General features: G+C 37.8%; 1 protein-coding gene across 4 annotated transcripts in view; it reads right to left on the reverse strand.

Annotated features, from left to right (window-relative positions):
• Positions 1–685: 685 nt before the first annotated feature.
• Positions 686–25,287, reverse strand: part of DNAlig4 (DNA ligase 4) — a 588,281-nt gene continuing 563,679 nt past the window's right edge. For 3 of the 4 annotated variants that reach the window (XM_090401217.1, XM_090401216.1, XM_090401218.1), the window contains one exon: positions 686–945. In XM_090401217.1, the coding sequence (XP_090257343.1) occupies positions 804–945 (142 nt within the window). In that variant the 3' untranslated portion in view covers positions 686–803. The remainder of the gene's footprint in view (positions 946–25,287) is intronic. The other variant, XM_090401219.1, reaches the window with a different exon arrangement.

The raw sequence follows: 25,287 nt of genomic DNA on the forward strand, positions 1-25,287 counted from the left end.
CAATTCCTGCAAGTGTCTGTAGTGCCAACATTGAAATCTGAAGGAGGTGGTGTTATAGTGTGGGGATGTTTTTCATGGAATGGACTTGGCCCTCTCGTAACACTACACAGAAATCTAAATGCAGAAGGGTACAAGGACATTTTGACACGTTGCATACTGTCCGGTAGAAAATCAATTCGGTGATGACTATCGTCTGTATCAGCATGACAATGATACCTGCCATTCAAGGTCTGTGAGGGAATGGTTCACTCCAGACACCAACAATCCACATCACAAACTGCTCTGACTACAGTTCTTCAGAAAGATTGGGCTGCCATTCCTCCAGAGATGTTCTGACCCACAGACTTTCCCTGTATTAATGTCCACTACTGGAAAGTAGTGGACATTAATACAGGGAAAGTCTGATTACAGTTTTGATTGGTCATTACTTTTGATCAGATAGTGTACATGTTCAGGCAGTTTACTGTAAGCCTCTTGGAGTGCAAAAGCATTTGTTTCAGTGCTCCTGTGCCCACACACTCTCTTTTTAAATCCTTCTGAAAAGCTATAATGGCTTCAATCACAGATAGTGAGCTGGATATCCAACTGAATTTTCTCTTTTGGGATATTACCATTACACAATGTGCTGATAACTTCTGGATAGTGAATCAACTCACTGATCTGTTATTCAATCTATTTAACTTGAAATGGGATAATGAGTAATTTACTATAGTTCATTACATAAAAAATTAAAACTTTTTATACATAGCTCTCCTATTCTAAAGAAAATAGAAAAATGAAGGGGTGGAAGAAAGGAAAATATATCATTCTAGTGGAAAATAATGTCTTTCATTCAGAATTTGCTTGTGCTTTATGCATTCTCTTGCCCAGTCTTCTGTAACAATGTGAAATCTTTGCTTTCTTTCTGATGCTAACTTTTTGAAGTACGCTAGGTGATCAGTTTTTCTACAGAAATAAAAAATATCATTTATTCAAAATGCACTTAAAATAATTGCTTTTACTGAAAAAAAAAAAAATGTATCCATGCTTTCCAATATTTACTTAAATGAAAATAAGATAATATATATAGCTAGTTGGACAGCTACAAAATGCAGTAATCTGATATAAACTGCGAGAGAGAAAAGAAAAAGGAAATTAGTACTGTCTTTAAATGAAGCCAAAAATAAAAAAAAAATTCTAGTTTTTATTTTATTTATTTATATTAACCCCACACAAAACCTACAACACAGAAATACTGTTTGTTTTGCTTAACACCCAAAGATTCCTTGGGGTGTTAAGGAAAAATAAGAATTATGTTAACATGTTCATGCTGGGTACCACACAAATAGATACAACAAATTGTCATGTTTGCATTCCAGAGAAACTGAAGCTATGGAGAAAGGAAAACAATCTGTTGGTTTCAAGCTACATAACTAACCAACAATTAAGATAAAGTCTGTATTTGTGCTGTATATTTAAATCACTAAATATGATTAATCATTACATTTCAGTTTATATTAAAGAGATATAAACTATTTACATACAACTGATATGTTCTGGCTTTTTCAATAAGGAAAAGAAAAGGCATAAATAAAAGTAGATTCATTACAAACAAATAAATATTCACTAATGCATTCAAGGAGGGAAATAATAGCTAAAAATAGAAGAAAGCATTTCTCCATTTTCTAGTGCATTTATCAAGAGTGTAATTTATAATGAGGAGAGACAAACAGAGGAGGAGGGAAGAGTTTGTTCATTCTGAAAAATAACTACAGGAAGAGGAAAATTCAATGAATTATAACATGCCTAAACATTATAATGTTTAGGCATGCCATGAATTGCATGTGTGTTGAATGAGCACTTTATTGAGCAAATCCACCTGTACAATTTGATGTAATTGTTACAACAAACTGTATATGTGTGCTTATTTCTTTATTTTTTTTAAAATTTATATTTTTTCCACTCTCTCTCTCTCTCTTTTTTAATGAGATTCTCAGTGAATAACACTAAATCTACCCCTTCCCAATATATTGTACACAGCAAAATAAAGTATTATTAAGCACAGCACAATCTCTTAATATTCTAGTAAAAAATAACTGATAAGGGAAATTTATTCTAAGAAGCCCAAGTGGTTAGCATATCCACTTGGGCTGGTTAGCATATCCACTCCAGTCAAAAAAAAAAGCTGCAGGTTTGAATCCTCCCGTGGGCATGGATGTTTGTGATTGTCTGTGAAAATATTAGTGTTGGTGGGCAGTAGATAGTATTGGTGTAAGATGATGCAGTTAGAGGATTGTGGTGGAGACAGAGTTGTAGAGTAAGTGCCCTCCCTCGATGAGTCTGGGACTCTCTGGAGGTGTCAAGTAATAATAATAAAAAAGTTTTGAAAACAATTTTTTTATTCTTTTACTGTAAGAAAGAACTTTTAGTTTTTGGACACTTAGGTTTTTTTCTTTCTCATATAGTCAAATCACACACACACATAATCCATAGCAGATGATACAGTTGAGCTATTTAATAGGCAGGTGATTATAATAGTCTTAGACGTCAACTTCGGGAAGTTTCATGGAGGGAGGAATTGGAAGGCAGGGATATCACCAGTGCGTGGGAAATTGTGAAAGAATATTTGTTATCAGCAATGGTAAGTTGTATACCACGAGTGAAGAAGAGGGCGCAATTTGGAGTAAAGTGGATGACAAACAATATTAAACAGAAATTGCATGCGAAAAAGAGGCTATGGAAGAGATATAAGGAGACAGGTGAAGAGATGCATGAGGAATATAAGACACAGGCCAGAAGAGTGACTCGTGTGGTAAGGAAAGCGAAACTGGAATATGAGAGGAGATTGGCCCTAAGATCCAAAGAAAATCCTAGGGAATTTTTTAGCTATGTGGCCAGTAGGAGGAGAAATGACTGTGGAAGAATGATATTGTGGGATAAAAATGGGAACAGAGTGACTGATGCAGAGGACATAGTGGAATTGTTCAATGAACACTTTATTGGAATATTTCATCCTAGAGGAGTCAGTTTTAATGCTAGAAGGATAGGACTGGTACGAGGTCTGGAGGTACAGGAGGAGAGTGTGTTTCAGATACTGAGTACTCTGGATGTCAGTAAAGCTGTGGGACTGGATGGTATTTCGCCACGAGTTTTGAGAGAATGTGCTAGGGAATTGACAATACCTTTAACGTGGCTTTTCAATGAAAGTCTGGCTTTGGCAAAGGTGCCCAGGGAATGGAAGGAAGGTATGATAGTGCCATTGCATAAGGGTGGTAACAGACTGGAAGTGTCTAATTATAGGCCAGTCTGTGTGTCATCAGTAGTTGTTAAGATCTTGGAGAAAGTAGTGAGGGACCGTGTACAGCATTGGGCAGCTGAGGGTAATGTTATCTGTGAGAATCAACATATTTGTGAAAGGACGCTCTTGTTTTAGCAATATGCTAGCCTTTTATAATAAAGTTACAAGAGCATTAGATGAGGGAAAGGCATATACTGCAATTTTCTTAGACTTGGCGAAGGCATTTGACAGGGTGCCACATGATAAGCTGATATTTAAGTTGCAGCACATGGGTCTGGATGTCAGATTGGTCAACTGGATTCAGGATTGGCTGTCTGATAGGTATCAGAGAGTTGTGTATGGTGGAGCAGTTTCCAGGAGGCAGAGGGTTACAAGTGGGGTCCCACAGGGCTCAGTACTAGGACCTATATTGTTTAACCTTTATATCAATGACATAGCCAGTGGATTGCACGGGGATATTCAGTTGTTTGCGGATGATGCGAAGCTTGGAAGGATTATTAGTAATAGTGCAGATGTGGTAGCCCTGCAAGAGGATTTAAATAAGCTAGATAGATGGGCAAATGAATGGGGATATCAGTTTAATGCAGCAAAATGTAAGGTCTTGAGGTTTGGGAAACATCGATGGGATGCTGTATACTCTATGGGAGGAGTTATACTGGAGGAAGTAGGGGAGACAAGAGATCTGGGGTTGATGATTGATAGAAACCTGAAGTTTAGGGGACATATTGCAAAGGTGGTGAAGGTAACACAGAGGATTGCTGCTATTATGAGAAGGACACTGACCTGCAGAGATAAGAGGGTTATCATTCTGTTGTATAAGTCTCTGATCAGACCACACTTGGACTATTGTTCTCAGATTTGGTCCCCAGGATTTGAAGGGGATAAATTAACTGTGGAAAGGATACAAAGACGGATGACAAAGATGGTTTCAGGACTGTACAAGGATAGTTATGAGGATCGGCTGAGAGAATGTGGACTGCAGAGTTTGGTGGATAGAAGAAGGAGAGGTGATATGATTGAGACTTTTAAACTGTTGAGAGGTGGTTACAGGGTTGACACTGGGGAGTTCTTTCGCTTGGTTGATCAGCGGGAAGGAGTGATGACAAGAGGCCATCCCTGGAAGTTACGAAAGGAAACTGTGAGCAAGAGGGTAAGGAGTGGTTTCTTTGTGTGGAGGGTGGTTGAGCCGTGGAATGCAATGCCTGATGGAGTGGTGGGAGCGAGAACGGTCAGTGGGTTTAAGGAGTGGTATGATAAACTTTGTGTTTCTCAGGGGGGGACCTCCCCTCGATGAGTCTTGACAGACTTTATGTCTTAGAAAGGACCTCCCTCGATGAGTCTTTTGACTCCTTGGAGGCCTGAATAATAATAATAATAATAATTATTTTATTAGCATGTTCCATCTTGGGACAGCATGCTTCATTCCTAGAAAGGGAACAAGTGGTGAAGTGTTAGAAGTGAATGAAGATGATATATTCAGAATACTGAGTATGCTAAATTAAGAATTATAAACACGTTAACACAAGAATATTTTAATGTTTGCCAAATATTTCAGTCTGAAATTAACAGACTATCCTCAGTGGCTTCATAGGAACTTCTGTTAGTTTCAGACTTAAATATTTGGCAAACATTAAAATATTCTTGTGTTAACGCGTTTATAATTCTTAATTTAATATCACAGGTGTCTCTCAAGAATAGAATGAGTATGCTAAATGTCAATAAGGCAGGGAGACTAGATGGAATTTCACCACGTGTTTTAAAGGAATGTGCTACTGAACTGACTGTGCCATTAATTTGGCTGTTTAATGAAAGTCCTGCAATGGGGCAGGTTCCTGGAGAGTGTAAGAAGGGCAAGATAGTACCATTACAAAAGGTAGAATGGAGGTATCAAACTATAAGCCTGTTTGTATTTCTTCTGTAGCTATTAAGATTTTGGAGAAATTGGAAAGAAATAGGAAATTCGTATACAGAATTGGGCAGATGAAGATAACATTATTTATGTAGGTCAGCATAGATTTGTTAAAGGGTGTTCTTGTTTTAGTAATCTGGTTACAATAGCATAACAAGAGCAGTAGATGAGGAAAGGCATACACTGTCATTTTTTTTTTTTTTTCCCAAGGCATTTGACTGGGTTCAACATAACAAGTTGATTTTTAAGTTGATTTATAAGAACACTGGATTGGATTCATGATTGGCTCTAAGATAGATAATAGAGAATTGTATATGGGGCAGAAGAAACAGGGAGTAGGAACACTGCAAGCAGATTTCTACAGTTTTCAGTCCTGGGACCATTACTGTTCAATCTTTGTGTCAAGGATATTGTCATATGACTATAGGGAGATGTTCAGTTGCTTGTAGATAATGTGATACTTGGAAGGGTTATTAGTGATAGTGCTGATGTTTTGGCTCTTCAAGGGGATTTGAATAAGCTGGAAAGGGATGTAACTTTAATTCAACTATATGTAAGGTTTAAAAATTTGGAATCCATAGATGGGATCCTTCATACTCACTTGGTGAAGATATACTGGTAGAAGTGGAGGAAGCAAGGAATCTTGAAGTGATTGTGGATAGAGATTTAAAATTCCAAGAACATATTGCAAAGACTGTGAAAATATCTCAGAGAATCATGGCAATGTTGAGGAAAACATTGACCACAAGAGGTAAAAGTGTGCTGGTCCCATTGAATAAAGCTTTGATCAGACCACATCTGGATTTCTGTCCAGATGTGGTCAAAAATCAAGATCTCAGATCTGGTCACTGGGATTTGAAGCTGATGAAGTAACCTTGGAGAGGGTGCAGAGATTGATAATAAAAATGTCAGGACCGTACAGTGTTGATTATGAGGCTAGACTGAGGACATGAAGACTGCAAAATTTGGTGGATAGAAGACAAGGAGCCATCCCTGGAAGTTGTAAAAGAAGAAAAGAAGGTATTTTATTTGCTATTTTGCTCACCTTGTGGTGAGTAAAATAGCAAGTTTTTTGAATGGAGAGTGGTAAAAGCATGGAATGCATTGCCCAAGATGGTGAATGTGCAGACAATGGACAAGTTTAAGTGGTATGACAGACTTTGCGTTGACCTCCCACAACGAGTCTTGTGACTCCATGGAGCTCAGGATGATAAAAATACCAGTTGGCAATAGATGGCATTGTATGTAGTGAAAGTTAAATACTGGAAACAATGAGTTATGTGAGTTGGAGTGGCCTCCAATGATGAATTGTTGGAGGAGACATGTAATAATAATAGTAAATAATAACAATAATAAATCAACTTGGGTAAAAAGAATGGAAATAAGAAATCATGATGCTTTATGCAAAATATGCATTTGTGAAAACTTGTTCACATATTCATATTTTGAAAACGTGAATATGTGAATGACTTATTTGATAGAGGATTTATGTGATATGCTATATTACAAGATTTACAATTTTATTTGGTAAATGAAACTGAATAAACTATATGATTATTTTATAAATGTTACAATTACCAAAGTGGTTAAATGAAAATTCATTAAAAGTAGTTAATCGAAAGCTGTTCAGCAAATGGCAAATCATTGACAAGAATTGAATGAGTAGCAATTCATCATCAAAATGGCAATTTATTGAATAAACAATTCAAAGAACAAAACTTCATTATATGGCAATTTGTCACCAAAGCAATTAATGATTGGAAAAACAATTCACTGATAATTTTCTTGTGAAAATATAATTTAAAAAAATTTTCAGTGACAATATCTAACATTACCTAAGATGCAGGTAACATAATTATTAAGTCTTGATGACTACCTACTTAGTTTATTGTATTTTAGAACATTACCCTGTAGGTGTACTTGCTATTTCAGACAGTGGATGGTGATTTAGTATTATTTCCAAGCCTCCACGGATCCCAAAACTCATTGCTGGAGGTTGAATATTCACAGACCACAATACTATTATATCTTGCTTTGAACACATTCAATGTTGGAGCATTTATTACCCATTCTGGCAACACATTTCACTCGTTAACCACCTGCCAAGCAAAAAATCTCTTTTTCTCCTTTTTCTCACATGACCCCAGTAGCCTCCAAATGACTTCTAGTTTTTACATCACCCTATGCAACAATTCTCCTGTATCTATTTGATAGGCTCCTCTTACCAGCTTATACCTCAATGTGTCCTCATACTTAATATTCCAGGGTCCTGAGACAGTTTTCCTATCTGATATAGCCAGGTAACCAGATCTGTGCAGAGAAATCCAAATGAGACCTAATAGAGTGGAACTCTCAACCCTCCTTATCTTTACACACTAGCTTTCTTTGCATTATTGCAGCAATTTTTTGGGTAACCCTTATAACTTTCGCAACATGTTCCCTGAACATCAGTTCCCTATCTACCAAGATGCCCAGATCCCTTGCCTCCTCCACCTCCTGAAGCAAAGTTCCTCCAATGTGGTAAACTTCATTCCATCTTCTCTGGTCAAGGTGCATAGCTTTCCACTTAGCAATACTGTAATACCATTCCCATTCTTCAGTCCAAAGCACCAACCTATTCAAATCCTCTTGTAATAACATGTCAGACTTTGCTGATATTACTCTTCCTAACTTAGCAAACAACTGAATATCTCCTTTCACACTGTAAACTATATCACTGATATGCAGGAGGTCCTGGAACAGAACCCTCTGGCACCCCACTTGTCACCTTCCTTTTTTTGGGACACAGTACCTTCATACACAATTCTCTGGCTCGTACTAGTCAACCATCTTTGTAACCAAGCTACCAAATGATATCCAACAGTAGTTTATCATGTGGGACTCAATCAAATGCTTTAGCAAAATCCAAATAAATCACTGTATAAGCATCTCCCACCATCCAATATGTTAGTCACTCTATTATAAAATGTAACCAAGTTACTAAAGCATGAGCTCCCCTAACAAACCCATGCTGCTCTCTCTCTCTCTCTCTCTCTCAAAAGCCACCCATTTTCATTAATCCACATTTGAGTTCTGTTCCTAACCAGCTTCTCTAACACCTTCACCACTACACTTGATAGACACTGTCCTATTAGTTTGACACTACTAACTTGAATTCTTCCTTATGCAGTGGTACTATTTTTCCCTTCTTTCCACTCTTCTGAGACTGTTCCTGTTGCCAGAATTCTGTTGAACAACTTTTCCTTAATATATGTGGTAATATCCCACAGCCTAATTAACATCAAGATTACTTAAAATTCTAAACACTTCCCATTTTTGAACTGCCAGTTGTCTGTCCTCCTTCCTATTGCTATTCAACACTACTCTTAGTTCCTCCCTATATGAAATACACTAACAAAATACTCATTAAACATTTCCACCATATCCTCAGCAGACGTGACTCTTGTTCCATCTACAGCAACTAAAGGCAGCCTTCCATATTCACCCTTTCTTCTACTAGCAACATAACTATATAATTCTCTACGGCTTTGTTTTGCAGATTAAACCTGTCTCAAGCCAATTTCTCTTTTCTTACTAAACTTGTCACCCTCCTAGCTTGTGTCTTATACTCCTCATGCTGCTGATAGGCACCCTGTTCTTAATACCTCTTCCATAACATCCTCTTTCTCAGAAGATCCTGCATGATTCCATGATTAATACATTTCACCCCACTTTATTTATTTTCTGAACCTTAGGAATGCAATCTAACATTGCTCTAAGTAATTTATTCTGGACCAAATTCCAGACACTACTGAGTTCTTTTCCTTTCAACTGATTGCACCACTACACATCACTAATCTGTCCTTAATTTATCATAGCCCCCACTTGATGAAATAAAATGCTTTGTATTTCATCAAGCATTGTTTGTTCCATGAAGCTTATACCATAAGACAAAGACAATGAAAATATCAATTGCATTGTGAATGGAGAACCTATAGAACAATTTGTCATTTCAGCTACTTAGGCACAATTTTAAGTGAAGATGGTAAATTAATATGGAATAAGATAGAAATTAGTCAAAACACTAAATTAGCCTATACAAGAGAGTGTTCAAACCAATTTTAACTTATGGATCTGAGAGCTGGGTCAGAAGTAAAACACTTGACCAAAGACGAGACCCACAGATATGAAAATCCTGAGAAAGATTAGGGATATGAACAGATGGCATCAATGGCAATATCATATTAAAAACGAGGATAATAGGAAAGAAATTAATAGTGTTAGCAGAGCTAATCTCAGGTGATTCCTGAGATTTATGTGACCATATCATTGAACCATATGTTGAATAAGCAAAACAAAGCATTCTCTACCAGGTTGGCAGGAAAAATCTTAGAGAGAGACCAAGATATAGGTATGATAGTAGTACATGAAAAACTTACACGATCAGATAATGTTGGAGTTTTGACAGATAACAGATTGATTTGGAGGAGAATTCGTGATAGGAAGTTAGTAATGATGTAAGTTTTTCATGTAGTACTATCATAATATCCTGTACACTCCCTTGAGGGTACATCACCATCAGGTATGAGCTCATCATCATCAAATGATGATGAGCTCATACCTGGCAAGCCAATCCTGACATTAAAACCATGTGATCACTCTCTCCCCAACTGCTGACATTGTGGTGACATCTTCTATTATCACTGTATGAGATGATATTATTAAATCTAACAATCTAGTTCAAGAAACTCGATCTCCTCATTCACACATGATATATCCTACTTCCACTCAGTACTTCCATAATTAAAATCACCCATTATTATAACCCTCCTGTCACTCACCAGTCTCATCTGTCTGAAGATTCTGAACATTTCAGAATCTTCTCCCTCTGCATTCCCTGGCCTGTAGCAACATCTCACTAAATATCTAAAATTTGTACTAAACTCAACTTCAACCCCAAATGACCTCAAAGCCACTATTATTATTGCTTTTTTCAAGTTCCATCTTTTACATAACTGTTCTGAAATCACCAGTAATACCCCACCTCTTCTTTTAACTTTTCTGTCTTTTTTAAATATGTTACAGCTATCACATTCTATTCCCATAAGCACATCATCCTCTGTTATTCATGTCTCACTAACAACAATGATTTGTGGGCTGACTAACTGTATCAAGACAATCAGCTCTGTAACCAGAGCTGGTGATGCGTTGCATCGGGGCACCTTCTTCAAGGGACACTGAAGTAAGTAGAAAAAATAAAATAAAAACACATTTTAATATTAACATTTATTAAATGTAGATATGCACTAAATACATTGTAATAAATACTGCGGCTTTTAATAACATTTAGCAAAAGCTTCAAGTTGTTTTTCACTATGCATAGTATAGAGCTGGCAGAAGCCCTAGATGAGCCAGGTGCATGTCAGGGGCCCCTTACACTACCGACTTTTTTTTTACATGCAGTGTGCATTCGCTAGTTAGGATGTGAGGCACGCACATGTACCGTCTTAACCTCTATTACAAAGTGACACTTGGACAATGTTTGTAAATCCTTGAGTTGCTGAATGCTAAACACAGTGTACGTGTGTAGGGGCTTAAGTGCTGTGAGGACATCATGTTGGAGGCTTAATGGATTTTTTACAACACTCAAAAAGAATTAAAATTGAATTTAATACTTCCTATATTTCGTCCTAGTCACTAGGACATCTACGGGGATTACAAAAACAATTAATGTAACATGCACACAAAAACTTACAATACTAAGCCCAACCACGTGGGTGAAACTAGAGTCCTATCTAGGAGGAGCGCCCTCTAAGGGCGGTAGTAGGTGGCCTGGAATGTAAGGTGGTACCTCTGGTGATGAGTGTTTCCCAAATCTTCGGAAGCTTAATGCAACCGTATTTATTAAGATTTGGTTGGTTTCTGAGAGCTGCTGCTGCTGCTGCTTCTAAGAAAAGTCTCTCTTTCTTGAATTTGCTGTGGTGGAGCATGGTGGTTTTCTTCCATGATACTCTGTGGGTGGTGTCCAAAACATGGTCAGCCAAGCCTGAATGGCCATAGTTGTGTTTAACGATGTAAGACTTGTGTTCCTCCAGGCGGATGGATGCTGATCTGCCTGTCTGTCCAAAGTACACCAGCTTACAGGAACAGGGTACTTTGTAAACTCCAGGCAGAGAGAGAGAGAGGAGGGAGCTGATCTTTCGTAGAACGGATAAGGGTAGCAAGTTAGCGGTAGGGCTTATATGCTGTGTGTAGGTTGTACTTTTTTAGTATCTTGGCTATTTTTTCCGAAGTGCCACGGATGTAGGGTATGGTGATGGCATTTTTAAAATCTTGTTGACGAGAAGGACGGGGAATGGGGGAGGAACTGATTATTTTTTTGATACTGTGTTCGCTGCAGAATTGAATAATACAGACATATTGGTAAGCTTTGATATCTCCTCTTTGTTTACCAATATTCCCTTAACTGGCACTTTATCTCTCTTAGAAAACGTTTTTCCTTCTGACATCTTAGATCTCTTTTCCTTTGCCATCAACTCTGGGTATTTCTCTTGGAAGAACAAAATCTACAAGCAGATAGAGGGAACCACCATGGGTTCCCTCCTCTCACCCCCCTTGCCAATTTCTATATGGAAGATTTTGAAAAACAAGCCATAGACTCAGCCCCACTCAAACCTTCCATCTGGCTAAGATATGTAGATGATGTGTTCTCTATTTGGCCTCATGGGCCAGACACGTTAGACTCCTTCCTCAGTCATCTCAATAGCCTACATCCAAGAATCCAGTTTACTATGGAAAAGGAAAAGAACAATTGTTTATCCTTCCTAGACACCTTAGTCACATGCCTGCCTAATGATACACTTGCCTTCACTGTATACAGAAAACCCACACACACAGGCAGATACATCAATATGGCATCATTAAAACTCTTACCAAGAGAGCCCACAATCTTTGTTTCAGTGGAACCACCCTCACTACTGAGCTTAACCACATACACAGAACTTTCCTCTCCAATGGCTACAGCGAACACAGTATCAAAAAAATAATCAGTTCCTCCCCCATTCCCCCGTCCTTCTCGTCAACAAGATTTTAAAAATGCCATCACCATATCCTACATCCGTGGCACTTCGGAAAAAATAGCCAAGATACTAAAAAAGTACAACTTACACACACACAGCATATAAGCCCTACCGCTAACTTGCTACCCTTATCCGTTCTACGAAAGATCAGCTCCCTCCTCTCTCTCTCTGCCTGGAGTTTACAAAGTACCCTGTTCCTGTAAGCTGGCGTACTTTGGACAGACAGGCAGATCAGCATTCATCCGCCTGGAAGAACACAAGTCTTACATCATTAAACACAACTATGGCCATTCAGGCTTGGCTGACCATGTTTTGGACACCACCCACAGAGTATCATGGAAGAAAACCACCATGCTCCACCACAGCAAATTCAAGAAAGAGAGACTTTTCTTAGAAGCAGCAGCAGCTCTCAGAAACCAACCAAATCTTAATAAATACGGTTGCATTAAGCTTCTAAAGATTTGGGAAACACTCATCACCAGAGGTCCAACCTTACATTCCAGGCCACCTACTACCACCCTTAGAGGGCGCTCCACCTAGATAGGACTCTAGTGTCACCCACGTGGTTGGGCTTAGTATTGCAAGTTTTTGTGTGCATGTTACATTAATTGTTTTTGTAATACCCGTAGATGTCCTAGTGACTAGGATGAAATATAGGAAGTATTAAATTCAATTTTAATTCTTTTTGAGTGTTGTAAAAAATCCATTAAGTCTCCAACATGATAAACACAGTGTAGTTAACTCACACTGAGGTAAGTAGATTCAAAATTTAACATTCATAAATCAAAGAAAAATTTATGCATTTCTTTAAGTGTTTATTTTTATTTTTTATGTCTTACCAAATTTTTTGTTTAATAGATTTTTTTTTTAATTTCAGAATGGAACTCCTGGAACTGAATTATAAATAACTACTGTATTTAATTTTCTATTGGTTTGAAGGTTTTTGCAGACAGTATTCAATATTATTATTATTATTATTATTATTTGACACCTCCAGGGAGTCCGAAGACTCATCAAGGGAGGGCACAACTGACCGCAGCTATACCAATGCCGACTACCACCACTGTATTTCCACAGACAATCACAAACATCCATCCATTTTATCTGGATGGATGTTTGAGATCTGGAGAGCGGATATGCTAACCACTCGGCCAGCCAGGCTGGCAATATCTATTACTTCATTTTCCTGTTTGATAAAAGCAGTAAGCCAATAATATTGTTGTATCCGCCAAAGCAGATACTTCTAATTCCAGACTATTTCTTTGCTCATTTGTTCAGATGTCTGTTGATATTATTCGAAGTTTTAGAAATTCTATTCTATATTTTCATCATATAAAACTGTTTACATGTATGCAACAAAAAAGAAAGCTCAGCAGTGTTAATTTTTTTTTTCTTAAAAAATTCCCAATATGATGACTTTTACTGCTGCTGGAAATAACTTTTGTCTTAGAAATACTAGACAATAATCTCCTCAGTTGGAGGTAAAAGCTAAAAGCTTAGATTACTCTCAACGTTAGTGAGAAAGAAAGACCACTTCTTCAGAAGTCACACTAAAGAGCCTCAAGCAGTAGTGCATAATACATCAGCAATGGCTTGATTTGTTTTCAATTATATCCTAAACAGAAATACTGAGATTTCTTTTACAGTCTGATACAATATTTATGTCAAAATAATTTCTTAATTTATAATAATCACAATTTTACTTTTATTATCGAAAACTTATAAATTATTTGATGCAGCTATTTAAGAAAGAAAGAAATATTTGCATTAATTGTGTGTGTAGGGGGGGGGGCACTTATTCATCTTACTGATGTTTGAAATAATTTATTTTGAAAACTGTTCACAAGACAATTGTTACAAATGTAAATCACTTGGGGAGCATACTCATACATTTTAATGTAAAACAGTTTAATGCAAAAATATAGCTACTTCAAAGTATAGTTATTTTGCCACCTATCTAAACTAGCAGTAAATGGCTTTTATTATTATTATTTTTTTATTATTTTTAAACAAGACCTCATGGAGTCAAAGACTCATCTAGGAGGTCCTTTTATCTCACACACATCTCATCATACCGGGTCTTAAACACATTCAAACTCCTTGCAGACACCACACTCTCAGGCAAGGCATTCCAATCATTCACAACTCTGCACGAAAAAAACCTGCCTCTCACTCCCCTACTCACACCCTCTTTATACAGTTTCCAGGCATGACCTCTGGTTCTCCCCTGATCTCCTACTATTCTCTGTAGAACTTCTCCACCATTGATCCTATAACAACCCCTTACCAACTTGTAGGTCTCTATCATATCTCCCCTCTTCCTTCTCTCCACTAGACTCTGCAAATTACATCTTTTCAATCTTTCCTCATACTCGACATTTAGGAAGTCAGAAACTACCTTAGTCAGTCGCCTTTGGACCCTTTCCAACATCTCTTCATCCTTCTGAAAACCAGGTGACCAAATCTGGGCACAATAGTCCATGTGTGGCCTAATCAAAGCCTTATACAATGGAACAAGAATCTCCCTACTTCTACACGTCAGTGTCCTCCTCATCATTCCCAGAAGTCTTTGTGTTGTCTTCACAATTTTGGCGATGTGTCCCCTAAATTTTAGATCCTTATCCACTATCACTCCCAGATCTCTTATTTCCTCTACTTCCAACAATATATTCTTACCAAGCATAAATTCTGCATCCCATCTTTGTTTTCCAAATTTTAAAACCTTACATTTTGCAACATTGAACTCACATCCCCATTTGCTTGCCCAATCACTCAATTTATTCAGGTCTTCTTGCAAGACCACAACATCTTCACTACTCTTTATGGTTCGTCCCAACTTTGCATCATCAGCAAACAACTGAATATCTCCATCCAAATCTTTGCCAATATCATTAATATACAAGTTAAATAGTAATGGCCCTAAAACAGATCCCTGAGGCACTCCACTAGTGACTTTCCTTTTCCTGGATATTGCACCCCCATACACAACTTGTTGATACCTATCAGATAGCCAGTCTCCAATCCAATGCACTAATCTAATATCCAACCCCATCTGCTCTAGTTTGACTATCAACTTATGATGAGGTACTCTATCAAAAGCTTTTGCAAAATCCAAATATATTACTGTGTATCCTTCTCCTCTGTCCAAGGAAGCAGTCACTTTATTGTAATAAGTAAGTAGATTACTAAAACACGACCTCCCTTTAGCAAATCCATGCTTTCCATCAAAGATTATACCATTGTTGTCAACCCAACTCTGGATCCTAGTTCTCACAAGCTTCTCCAACAACTTAACCACAACACCTGACACACAGATAGGCCTATAGTTTGATGCTTGAGTTCGATCACCTCCTTTATGAAGTGGCACAATCTTGCCCTCCTTCCACTCTTTAGGGATTTGACCAAGTGCAAGACTCGTATTAAAAAAATATGTCAAGGCAGGTGTCAACTCTCTGGCACATTCCTTCAGAATATGCGGTGATATATTATCAAGTCCCACAGCCTTATTTACATCTAGTTTACTCAACTCCCCAAACACCTCTTCCTCACTTACAGTCAGTCTCTCCTCCCCATCATCAACTGCTCTTAATCTCTCCATGAAGTCACATTCACAAGATTGAAAGATCTTTATGAACTGTTCATTAAGTATCTCCACCACACATTCTGCAACAGCTGTCTTTATACCATTTCCTCCAATCAATGTCATCCTTCCATAATCATTCTTTCTTTTGCTGGCTACATATCGAAAGAACTCCCTAGGATTCTTTTTAGCTTCATTAGCTAACTGCTGTTCATACCTCTCTTTAGCTACTCTCACCAACCAAGTCACTCTCCTTGCCTGGTCTTTGTAGAACTCATGAAATTGGTTACTTCCACTTCTCTTATGCTGCCTCCACAATGCCCTTTTTCTCTGTATTGCATGCTTAATCTCTTTATTCATCCATCTCCACCTAACTTATTTAACCTTCTCACCCGTGGTATACATTTAGACATTGCATCCACTAAATATTTTTTGAAAATCCTCCAAGCTGCATTGATCTCTTTTCCAGCTAACTCCTCATTCCATGCTACACCTGCAAGCTGTCTCCTGAGCTCTTCATAATCACCCCCCTTGTAGTTCCACATATACCCTTTTTTCACTCGGGTCCTTGCACTGCTGGCAACCACCCAAGTAATCACCTCATGGTCACTTTCACCAATTGGTGGATGATTTGATACCTCATTGATAATTACATCCTCCGATGAGATGACGAAATCCAAGACCCTTAATCCTCTTGTGCCCTCTGTTACATACTGTCTGAGGTAGTTATCCCTCAAAAACTCAAGAAACTCATTTTCTTTACTTCCAGTTGCTATCTCTTCATTCCAGTCTATATTGCCATAATTAAAATCACCCATAATGATCACCCTTTTCTTATTTGCTTGGCTTATTTGACTATACATTTCACTATCACCACCATCCACATTACCAGGTCTATAACAACATCCCACCAAGTGTGGACAGACTTATGTGTTCGTCGAACATGTTGTTTATTATTTTAACGGTATAATAGAACACAGAAACTAAGTAAATAATTAATTTATTCACTTGATGCTGATATTTCGCTGGTATTATAACCAGCATCTTCAAAGCACAAAAACACTGTTTGTCACAATACGCGAGACTAAAACAACATGGTGTACATTAACAAAATTGTAGCAGCAACACAAAGACTAGAGTCCTGATTTTGGCGCCCTCTATCTGAAAAAAAAAAAAAAAAAAAAAAAAAAAAAAAAAAAAAAAACGCTATCATATATTGCTAGAGTCCTAGAAAAGTGCTAGTTTTTCCTTAATATGACTGTCTCCCAGATCTTCGGCAAGTTAATACAGCCATATTTGTTGAGATTTGGGGTGTGTTTTAGGGCTTCTGTCGCCTCTAAGAACAATCTCTCTGATTTATATGGGTTTCTGTGTAGTACTTTTGTGTTTTTCCAGTTGATCCTGGGTGCAGGGGTATCCAGAGCATGGTCTGCTAGGCCCGACTTCCCATAATGATATTTCCGGACGTATCGTTTATGTTCGCTGATGCGGATATTCACAGTTCTTCCTGTTTGACCGTAGTAGGCTTGATTGCATGAGCAGGGTACTTGGTAGACTCCTGGATGTGATAAAGGAGGAATGCTGTCCTTGGGTGAGCGGATGAGGGTGGCTAATTTGCTACATGGTCTGAATGTAGTGCGTAGTTTATGTTTAATGAGAATTCTTGAGATCTTTTCGGATGTGCCTTTAATGTAAGGGATGGTGACTGTTTTGTTGTAGTTCTCTGTGGTGGATGGTGGGAGGGGTTTCTTAGGAGTGTTTAGTATTTTATTTATTTTTTGTGGATTGTAGCCGTTGGCCAAGAAGGTGTGGCGTAAGTGAGTCAGTTCAGTAGTAAGAGCCTTGTCATTTGAACAGATTGCTCTCGCTCTATGGGTTAGCGTTTTTAAAATGCCATATTGTTGAGAAGGATGATGGTGTGATTGTTTGTGTAAGTATCTGCCTGTATGTGTGGGTTTTCTGAAAACTGAAAATGATAAGGAACCATCTGGGAGACGTGTAATGAGTGTATCCAGGAAGGGCAGACAGTTGTTGGCTTCCGGTTCCATAGTAAAGTGGATTTTTGGGTGTTGGCTATTTAAATGTGCTAGGAATGTTTTCAATGTCTCAGGGCCATGTGGCCAAATGGCAAGCACATCATCAACATAGCGTAGCCAAAGTGTTGGTTTGAGAGTGGCTGTATTGATTGCTTGTTTTTCCAGGTGTTCTATGTAAAAGTTGGCTGGGGGGGAGAAAGGGGGGAGCCCATGGCTGTCCCATCAATTTGTTTGTATATTTTCCCTTTCCATGTGAAATATCCTGCATGTATTGTGAATTTGAATAGTTCAAATATATCAGGGGGGAAGTGTGACTTCAGTAGATTGAGGGTTTCTATTAGTGGTACATTTGTGAATAGTGAAGTGATGTCAAAGCTTACTATTAAGTCTGAGCTTTTTAGGGTGAGGTGTTGTAAGATGCTTTTTAGGTGTGCTGAATTTTTGATAAAGGAGGGAGAATTGTTAGTGAGAGTGGCTAGTAGCTTTGCTAAATGTCTAGCCAGTTTGTATGTGGGACTATTTATACTGTCCACAATTGGGCTGGTTATAATACCAGCGAAATATCAGCATCAAGTGAATAAATTAATTATTTACTTAGTTTCTGTGTTCTATTATACCGTTAAAATAATAAACAACATGTTCGACGAACACATAAGTCTGTCCACACGTTTAAGGATTCTTCACGGAGACGATATCGTACGCAAGACACGACGATATGGTAAGTGGAAGTTGAAATTGGCGCGGCAACTAAACAGGTTAGCCTTCTTAAAGAGGTGCCGAGACACCAAATTAATACCGAACTGTTTTAAAATCAAAAACAAGTTCCACTCGGCCAAAGCCCAACGCATCTATAAACGAGCGAGTGTAGCGCTTTTACGCGAACAAATTAACACCACTCGCCGGGAATTAGCACAAGCAAATACAACCATCAGCGCATTACGAGAATCACTGCATAATATTCTAAATACGGAACTTTGGCAAATCTTAGAGAACATCACCGACGCAACGGCAAAAAAAGAATTCGACAGAGTCAAAAACCGGCACCAAAAGAAGTTCGAAAATCTACAACAACGGAACACCATACAACGACCGCAATTACAACAAGACCTCGTCGTTGTGAATCTATCGTCACTCACCTTAAGCAAAGAAGCCACAACTGCTTTAAGTCGAGGGCACAACTTTGCCATAACTCCCAAGCAAGTTCCAAAAGCCGAAATAATGGCGTCCATCGAACGAGGAATTTACGACCTGCCTCCAACAATAGCTAACAACATACGTTTAGATGTGGCCAACATCCTAATCAAGTCCAAGCCTCCAAAAAGTAATATCCCACATAAGGAATTCATGGCTATAAAAGAGCTACACAACAACAGCCAGATTACCATAACAAAAGCAGACAAAGGAAATGCAACCGTGGTGATGGACACAACTGAATATGAAAACAAAATGCACACACTATTACAAGATCAGTCAACATACAAAATTATAGATCGCAATCCCACCAACACACAAAAGAATAAGGCACGAAAATTATTAAAAAAAGTCACTTCCTGGCCCAAAGACACAGTTAACAAACTCAAACCCTTCCATGTTAGAACACCGAGGATCTATGGATCACCAAAAATTCACAAACCAGGCACACCCCTACGCCCAATTGTGGACAGTATAAATAGTCCCACATACAAACTGGCTAGACATTTAGCAAAGCTACTAGCCACTCTCACTAACAATTCTCCCTCCTTTATCAAAAATTCAGCACACCTAAAAAGCATCTTACAACACCTCACCCTAAAAAGCTCAGACTTAATAGTAAGCTTTGACATCACTTCACTATTCACAAATGTACCACTAATAGAAACCCTCAATCTACTGAAGTCACACTTCCCCCCTGATATATTTGAACTATTCAAATTCACAATACATGCAGGATATTTCACATGGAAAGGGAAAATATACAAACAAATTGATGGGACAGCCATGGGCTCCCCCCTTTCTCCCCCCCTAGCCAACTTTTACATAGAACACCTGGAAAAACAAGCAATCAATACAGCCACTCTCAAACCAACACTTTGGCTACGCTATGTTGATGATGTGCTTGCCATTTGGCCACATGGCCCTGAGACATTGAAAACATTCCTAGCACATTTAAATAGCCAACACCCAAAAATCCACTTTACTATGGAACCGGAAGCCAACAACTGTCTGCCCTTCCTGGATACACTCATTACACGTCTCCCAGATGGTTCCTTATCACTTTCAGTTTTCAGAAAACCCACACATACAGGCAGATACTTACACAAACAATCACACCATCATCCTTCTCAACAATATGGCATTTTAAAAACGCTAACCCATAGAGCGAGAGCAATCTGTTCAAATGACAAGGCTCTTACTGCTGAACTGACTCACTTACGCCACACCTTCTTGGCCAACGGCTACAATCCACAAAAAATAAATAAAATACTAAACACTCCTAAGAAACCCCTCCCACCATCCACCACAGAGAACTACAACAAAACAGTCACCATCCCTTACATTAAAGGCACATCCGAAAAGATCTCAAGAATTCTCATTAAACATAAACTACGCACTACATTCAGACCATGTAGCAAATTAGCCACCCTCATCCGCTCACCCAAGGACAGCATTCCTCCTTTATCACATCCAGGAGTCTACCAAGTACCCTGCTCATGCAATCAAGCCTACTACGGTCAAACAGGAAGAACTGTGAATATCCGCATCAGTGAACATAAACGATACGTCCGGAAATATCATTATGGGAAGTCGGGCCTAGCAGACCATGCTCTGGATACCCCTGCACACAGGATCAACTGGAAAAACACAAAAGTACTACACAGAAACCCATATAAATCAGAGAGATTGTTCTTAGAGGCGACAGAAGCCCTAAAACACACCCCAAATCTCAACAAATATGGCTGTATTAACTTGCCGAAGATCTGGGAGACAGTCATATTAAGGAAAAACTAGCACTTTTCTAGGACTCCAGCAATATATGATAGCGTTTTTTTTTTTTTTTTTTTTTTTTTTTCAGATAGAGGGCGCCAAAATCAGGACTCTAGTCTTTGTGTTGCTGCTACAATTTTGTTAATGTACACCATGTTGTTTTAGTCTCGCGTATTGTGACAAACAGTGTTTTTGTGCTCTGAAGATGCTGGTTATAATACCAGCGAAATATCAGCATCAAGTGAATAAATTAATTATTTACTTAGTTTCTGTGTTCTATTATACCGTTAAAATAATAAACAACATCCCACCAAGTATTTGATTCTATTCACCTCTATCTCACACCATACTGCCTCAAAACCACTGGCCCCATTTCCCTCTTGCATCTCTACCTTGTATGGACATAACTCTTTCTCTATCATCAATAGCACTCCCCCTCCCTTTTTACCCCTTCTATCCTCACGAAACACATCATACCTTTCCATCTCTATTCCTGTCAGGATGTCATCCTCATCTAACCATGTCTCACTTATTCCGACAATCTCTGGGTGCACAGACGCAATTAGTGCAACCATTTCATCCGCCTTGTTTCTTATACTTCTAGCATTGGTATACAAACACAACAACTCATTTCTGGATCTACAGCTAGTTCCACTGATACCACTCACTCCATGTGATCTCTCCATGCTGGACTGGGGCCATTTCCCTTTCTGCTTCTTCATTTTAGAACCCTTTGCAATTCCATCTGTTTCCTTTTGATCCCTGATCATCCCATTACTTTCCTGCCTACACATTCTCTCACCTCCTCTTGGAGCATCCACCTTTCTCACGCTGTGTATCCCTGTCCACCCTGAGCCTCGCCGTTTCCCTGCTCCTCTTGCACACCCATTCTCTCATTTTCTATACTCATACCACTCACTTCCACATTCATTTCCACTCCTTCAATCTCTCCTGTCTTACTCTCCTGCTCTTCCACATCACTCCCTTCTCGATCTGATTCATTCTCTCTATTCACTTCTCTACCTTCCAGCAGCAGTCTCTCCAAGCGACTCACACCATAACCACTCAAATGCAGTCCATCGCTCCCATACAGCTCACTTCGTCCCTCAAACTCATTCCACACATTAACAAACTCTACTCCCATCTCCTCACACATTTCAGCCAGAATATCATTCATAATCCTTGCTCTCCACCTCATTTCACCACAATCATACCTAGGCAACACACTGACCACCCTTCCTGTCACACTATTCTCCTTTATCTTTCCAAGCAGTCTCCTGACATTCATTTTGACATGCTCTTTGTTCTCTCTCAAATCATTCGTACCAATTAATACAATTAACTCTTTTGCTCGTTCCCGCCTCATATTCAATGCCTCAATCACTCTACTCATTTTACCGCCTGGAAAACATACCTTGTGCATTTTATCCTCTAGCACACCTTTAATAATGGAGTCGCCATACAACGCCACTCGCTCATCTTTTGTTATCTCTTTCATGCCATCATGATTTATTTTAATAGTTTTGACCTGAATTCTCTCAATTTCATTCCGCATCCATTTCATTTCTTGCTTCATCCAATCCAATTCACCTTCTGAACCTCGCGACACATTCACTCTATCATTAAATCTTTCTAACTCTCGACCCCCTCTTCTCACTTTCCCTCTCATTCATCCTTCTTTGTTTCCGTACTTTCGGTCCAACATACGTCCAACTTTCACTATCATTCTTCTCACTCTCACATATCTTTCTTTGTTTCCGTACTTTCGGACTAACATGCGCCCAACTTTCGCTATCATTCTTCTCACTTTTACTGTCATTCATCTTTCTTTGGTTCAGTACTTTCGTTCCAACATGCGTCCAACTTTCGCCATCAGTCATTCTTTTTCCAAATCACATTGTGATTTCTTCTTTGTATTAAAAGAAAATGCCAGATAATAATGATAATAAGAATAAAAATAAGAAGAAAATACAGTATTTTCTTTTTCATTCAGTGGAGATTTCAGAATGAAGTATGATTTATAATGTACTTTATTCATGTGTTTTTTGAAAAGAAAGTGGGTGTGATTACTTTCTTGCTATTTTTGTCAACTGAACACCTGAAATAATGAAGATGACTAACTATAGTGGATTTGTAACGTTTATAACCTCTTGACTTAGAAGAGTGAACCTGTGTTATCTGGAATGAAAAAAAAAATATATATATATTCATTTTGGAAGCTGTGTTACAGAAAACTTTTATATTGTGTAACATGTCTGGATGCTAATTTTGTGCTAATTTCAGCACTTTAAACAACTGCTTTAAAATATTCTGAAAAAAAAAATGCTATCATGCAAAATTTATTGTAATAAAGGTTTGAATAGTACTTTTCATTTTACCTTGCACTACTACAATGTATGAAAATATGCATTTCACGTTGTTATGCTTATAGATTGAGATATACTGCTGCTATTTGAGAACAACTCTTTCTGCTTTTATGAACAAGAAGTTAAATTTCATTACATTCTTATTTCAAGGCTAATTTTAAAATATCATAAATTAATATTCACTAGTATTTCAAATGAACTCACAGCTGAAAAATGAAACATATTATTATTATAATAATAACAATTTGTTTCAATAATAATAATGCTCTTTCTTTACCATTGTAAAATAACCTTTCGTGAATGAAAGCAACATAAGTAAATATGTATATGAAGAAATTATCTGAGACGTGTCCAATACAGAATTGATTAAAAGTTTATGTTTATTTTTTAAGTATTGTAAACCCTTTCCCATCACACTGCCACGATTGCTCATAGTAACCATATTATAAATATCAACTTTCTTCTAATTTCATATTTCATACTTTTCATAATATGTACACTTCACATTTGATATGATTAAAGATTTTCATATTATTATCTATAAAGCAAAGTCTTCAAACGCATCCTTCAGGCAATCTGCAAAGTATTTTACAAAATTTGATTTTGAACAAAAATAACATAATCTGGAATGTCGACAGCCTGTTTTTTTTTTTTTTTCCTTCAAAATATTTTAAATAATTATCTTGAATTATGTTCTCCGAGAACAAATAAAATGTATTGTCGACTAGACAAAATTAGCATAAAAATTAAAAACTACATTGGTCTTACAAGGTAATGCAATATTCAAGTGAGTAAAGTATGCAAGGATCTCTTATTTTGTCCTGGTATTAAAACTTGTACAATAAAAGGAGAAAACAAAAATAATTTCTATATTTTTAATCTATCAAATATAACTAAAAGTGCAGTTAAAAGTGCACAGAACAAGGAACTGCATTTCTTGTTATAGGTAACTGAAACTCAGCAATAATCCCGTGTTAATCTGGTTTAGTGTTCTCTTCAGCATGAAGGATGATCACACCTTCTAATGGACATGGTGGCCAAATTGCATTTCTTATCCATGTTCTTTCAACAGAGAGCATGCGTCATATCCAGATTTTGCTGTACGTATATAAATGTCCTGGAGAGTTGGGAGGTTAATATATGTATTTTTCAAAATACACACTTTTTCATAAAAAATATGGGTTTTGATTTTATAATCTTTAAATTTTAAGTACATTAAAAAAAAAGTAAGGGGCACTCAACTTAAAACCCGAATACAACATTTTGTATTCAGGTTCTCAATTAATGAACAGTTGTGAAGTCAAAAAAACATCTGATTGACTTGTGTTAAACTTTTATACACCATCACCCCTGACAATGTAAGTCTTATGATGAACGAAACTTGTCGGGTTTTTTATTCTTTTATTTTTTATTGTTTAATAAACATGTGGTCTCTATACTGAAAACTATCTCCAGAATTGCTTACCCACAGAAACCTTCACTTACAAACTCAAGTCCTCTCTTTCTATATATTCATGCTATTTGTGATCTGTGCTTTCTTCCTCAGCTTTCCACTACCATACTTTGGTAACACACTCACAATTCTACCACTCACACTGTTTCACTTCACTGTCTCTAGTAACCTCTCGAAATCACATGCCACCCCATTCACACTTCCTCACAAGTCATCCAGCACAGTCAACTTCTATGCATTTTCTCTCCCCTCTACAGCTTCAGTCACTTTTCCTATTGTTGTTCCCCTGAGACATACTTCTGACACCTGCTCCATTTTCACATTGTTCTCTGCAGAATCTCCATACAACACTACATTACTTTCCACCATTCAATTGCAGTCATTCATCTCCGAATCATCTGCACACTTTCCTTCTTACACTTACACTAATCCAGTGTTTCTCAATGTGGGCAATTTGAATATTTTGGGGGCAATTAGAAAATGTACATGTAAATATTTATATTATACTTTTTCAGAACTTGGCTGACTATTATGCTAGGGGGGGGGGGGCATCAAAATCTTTGAGACATTGAGGTGGGGTATGATCCAAAAAACGTTGAGAAACACTGAACTAATCTCATCTCTAATTGTCCTATCTCACTCTG

This window comes from Typopeltis vanoorti, chromosome 12, assembly GCF_054136105.1.
Source record: "Typopeltis vanoorti isolate ZY-2024b chromosome 12, IOZ_Tvanoo_1.0, whole genome shotgun sequence".
NCBI classification, from domain to species: Eukaryota; Metazoa; Arthropoda; class Arachnida; order Uropygi; family Thelyphonidae; genus Typopeltis; species Typopeltis vanoorti.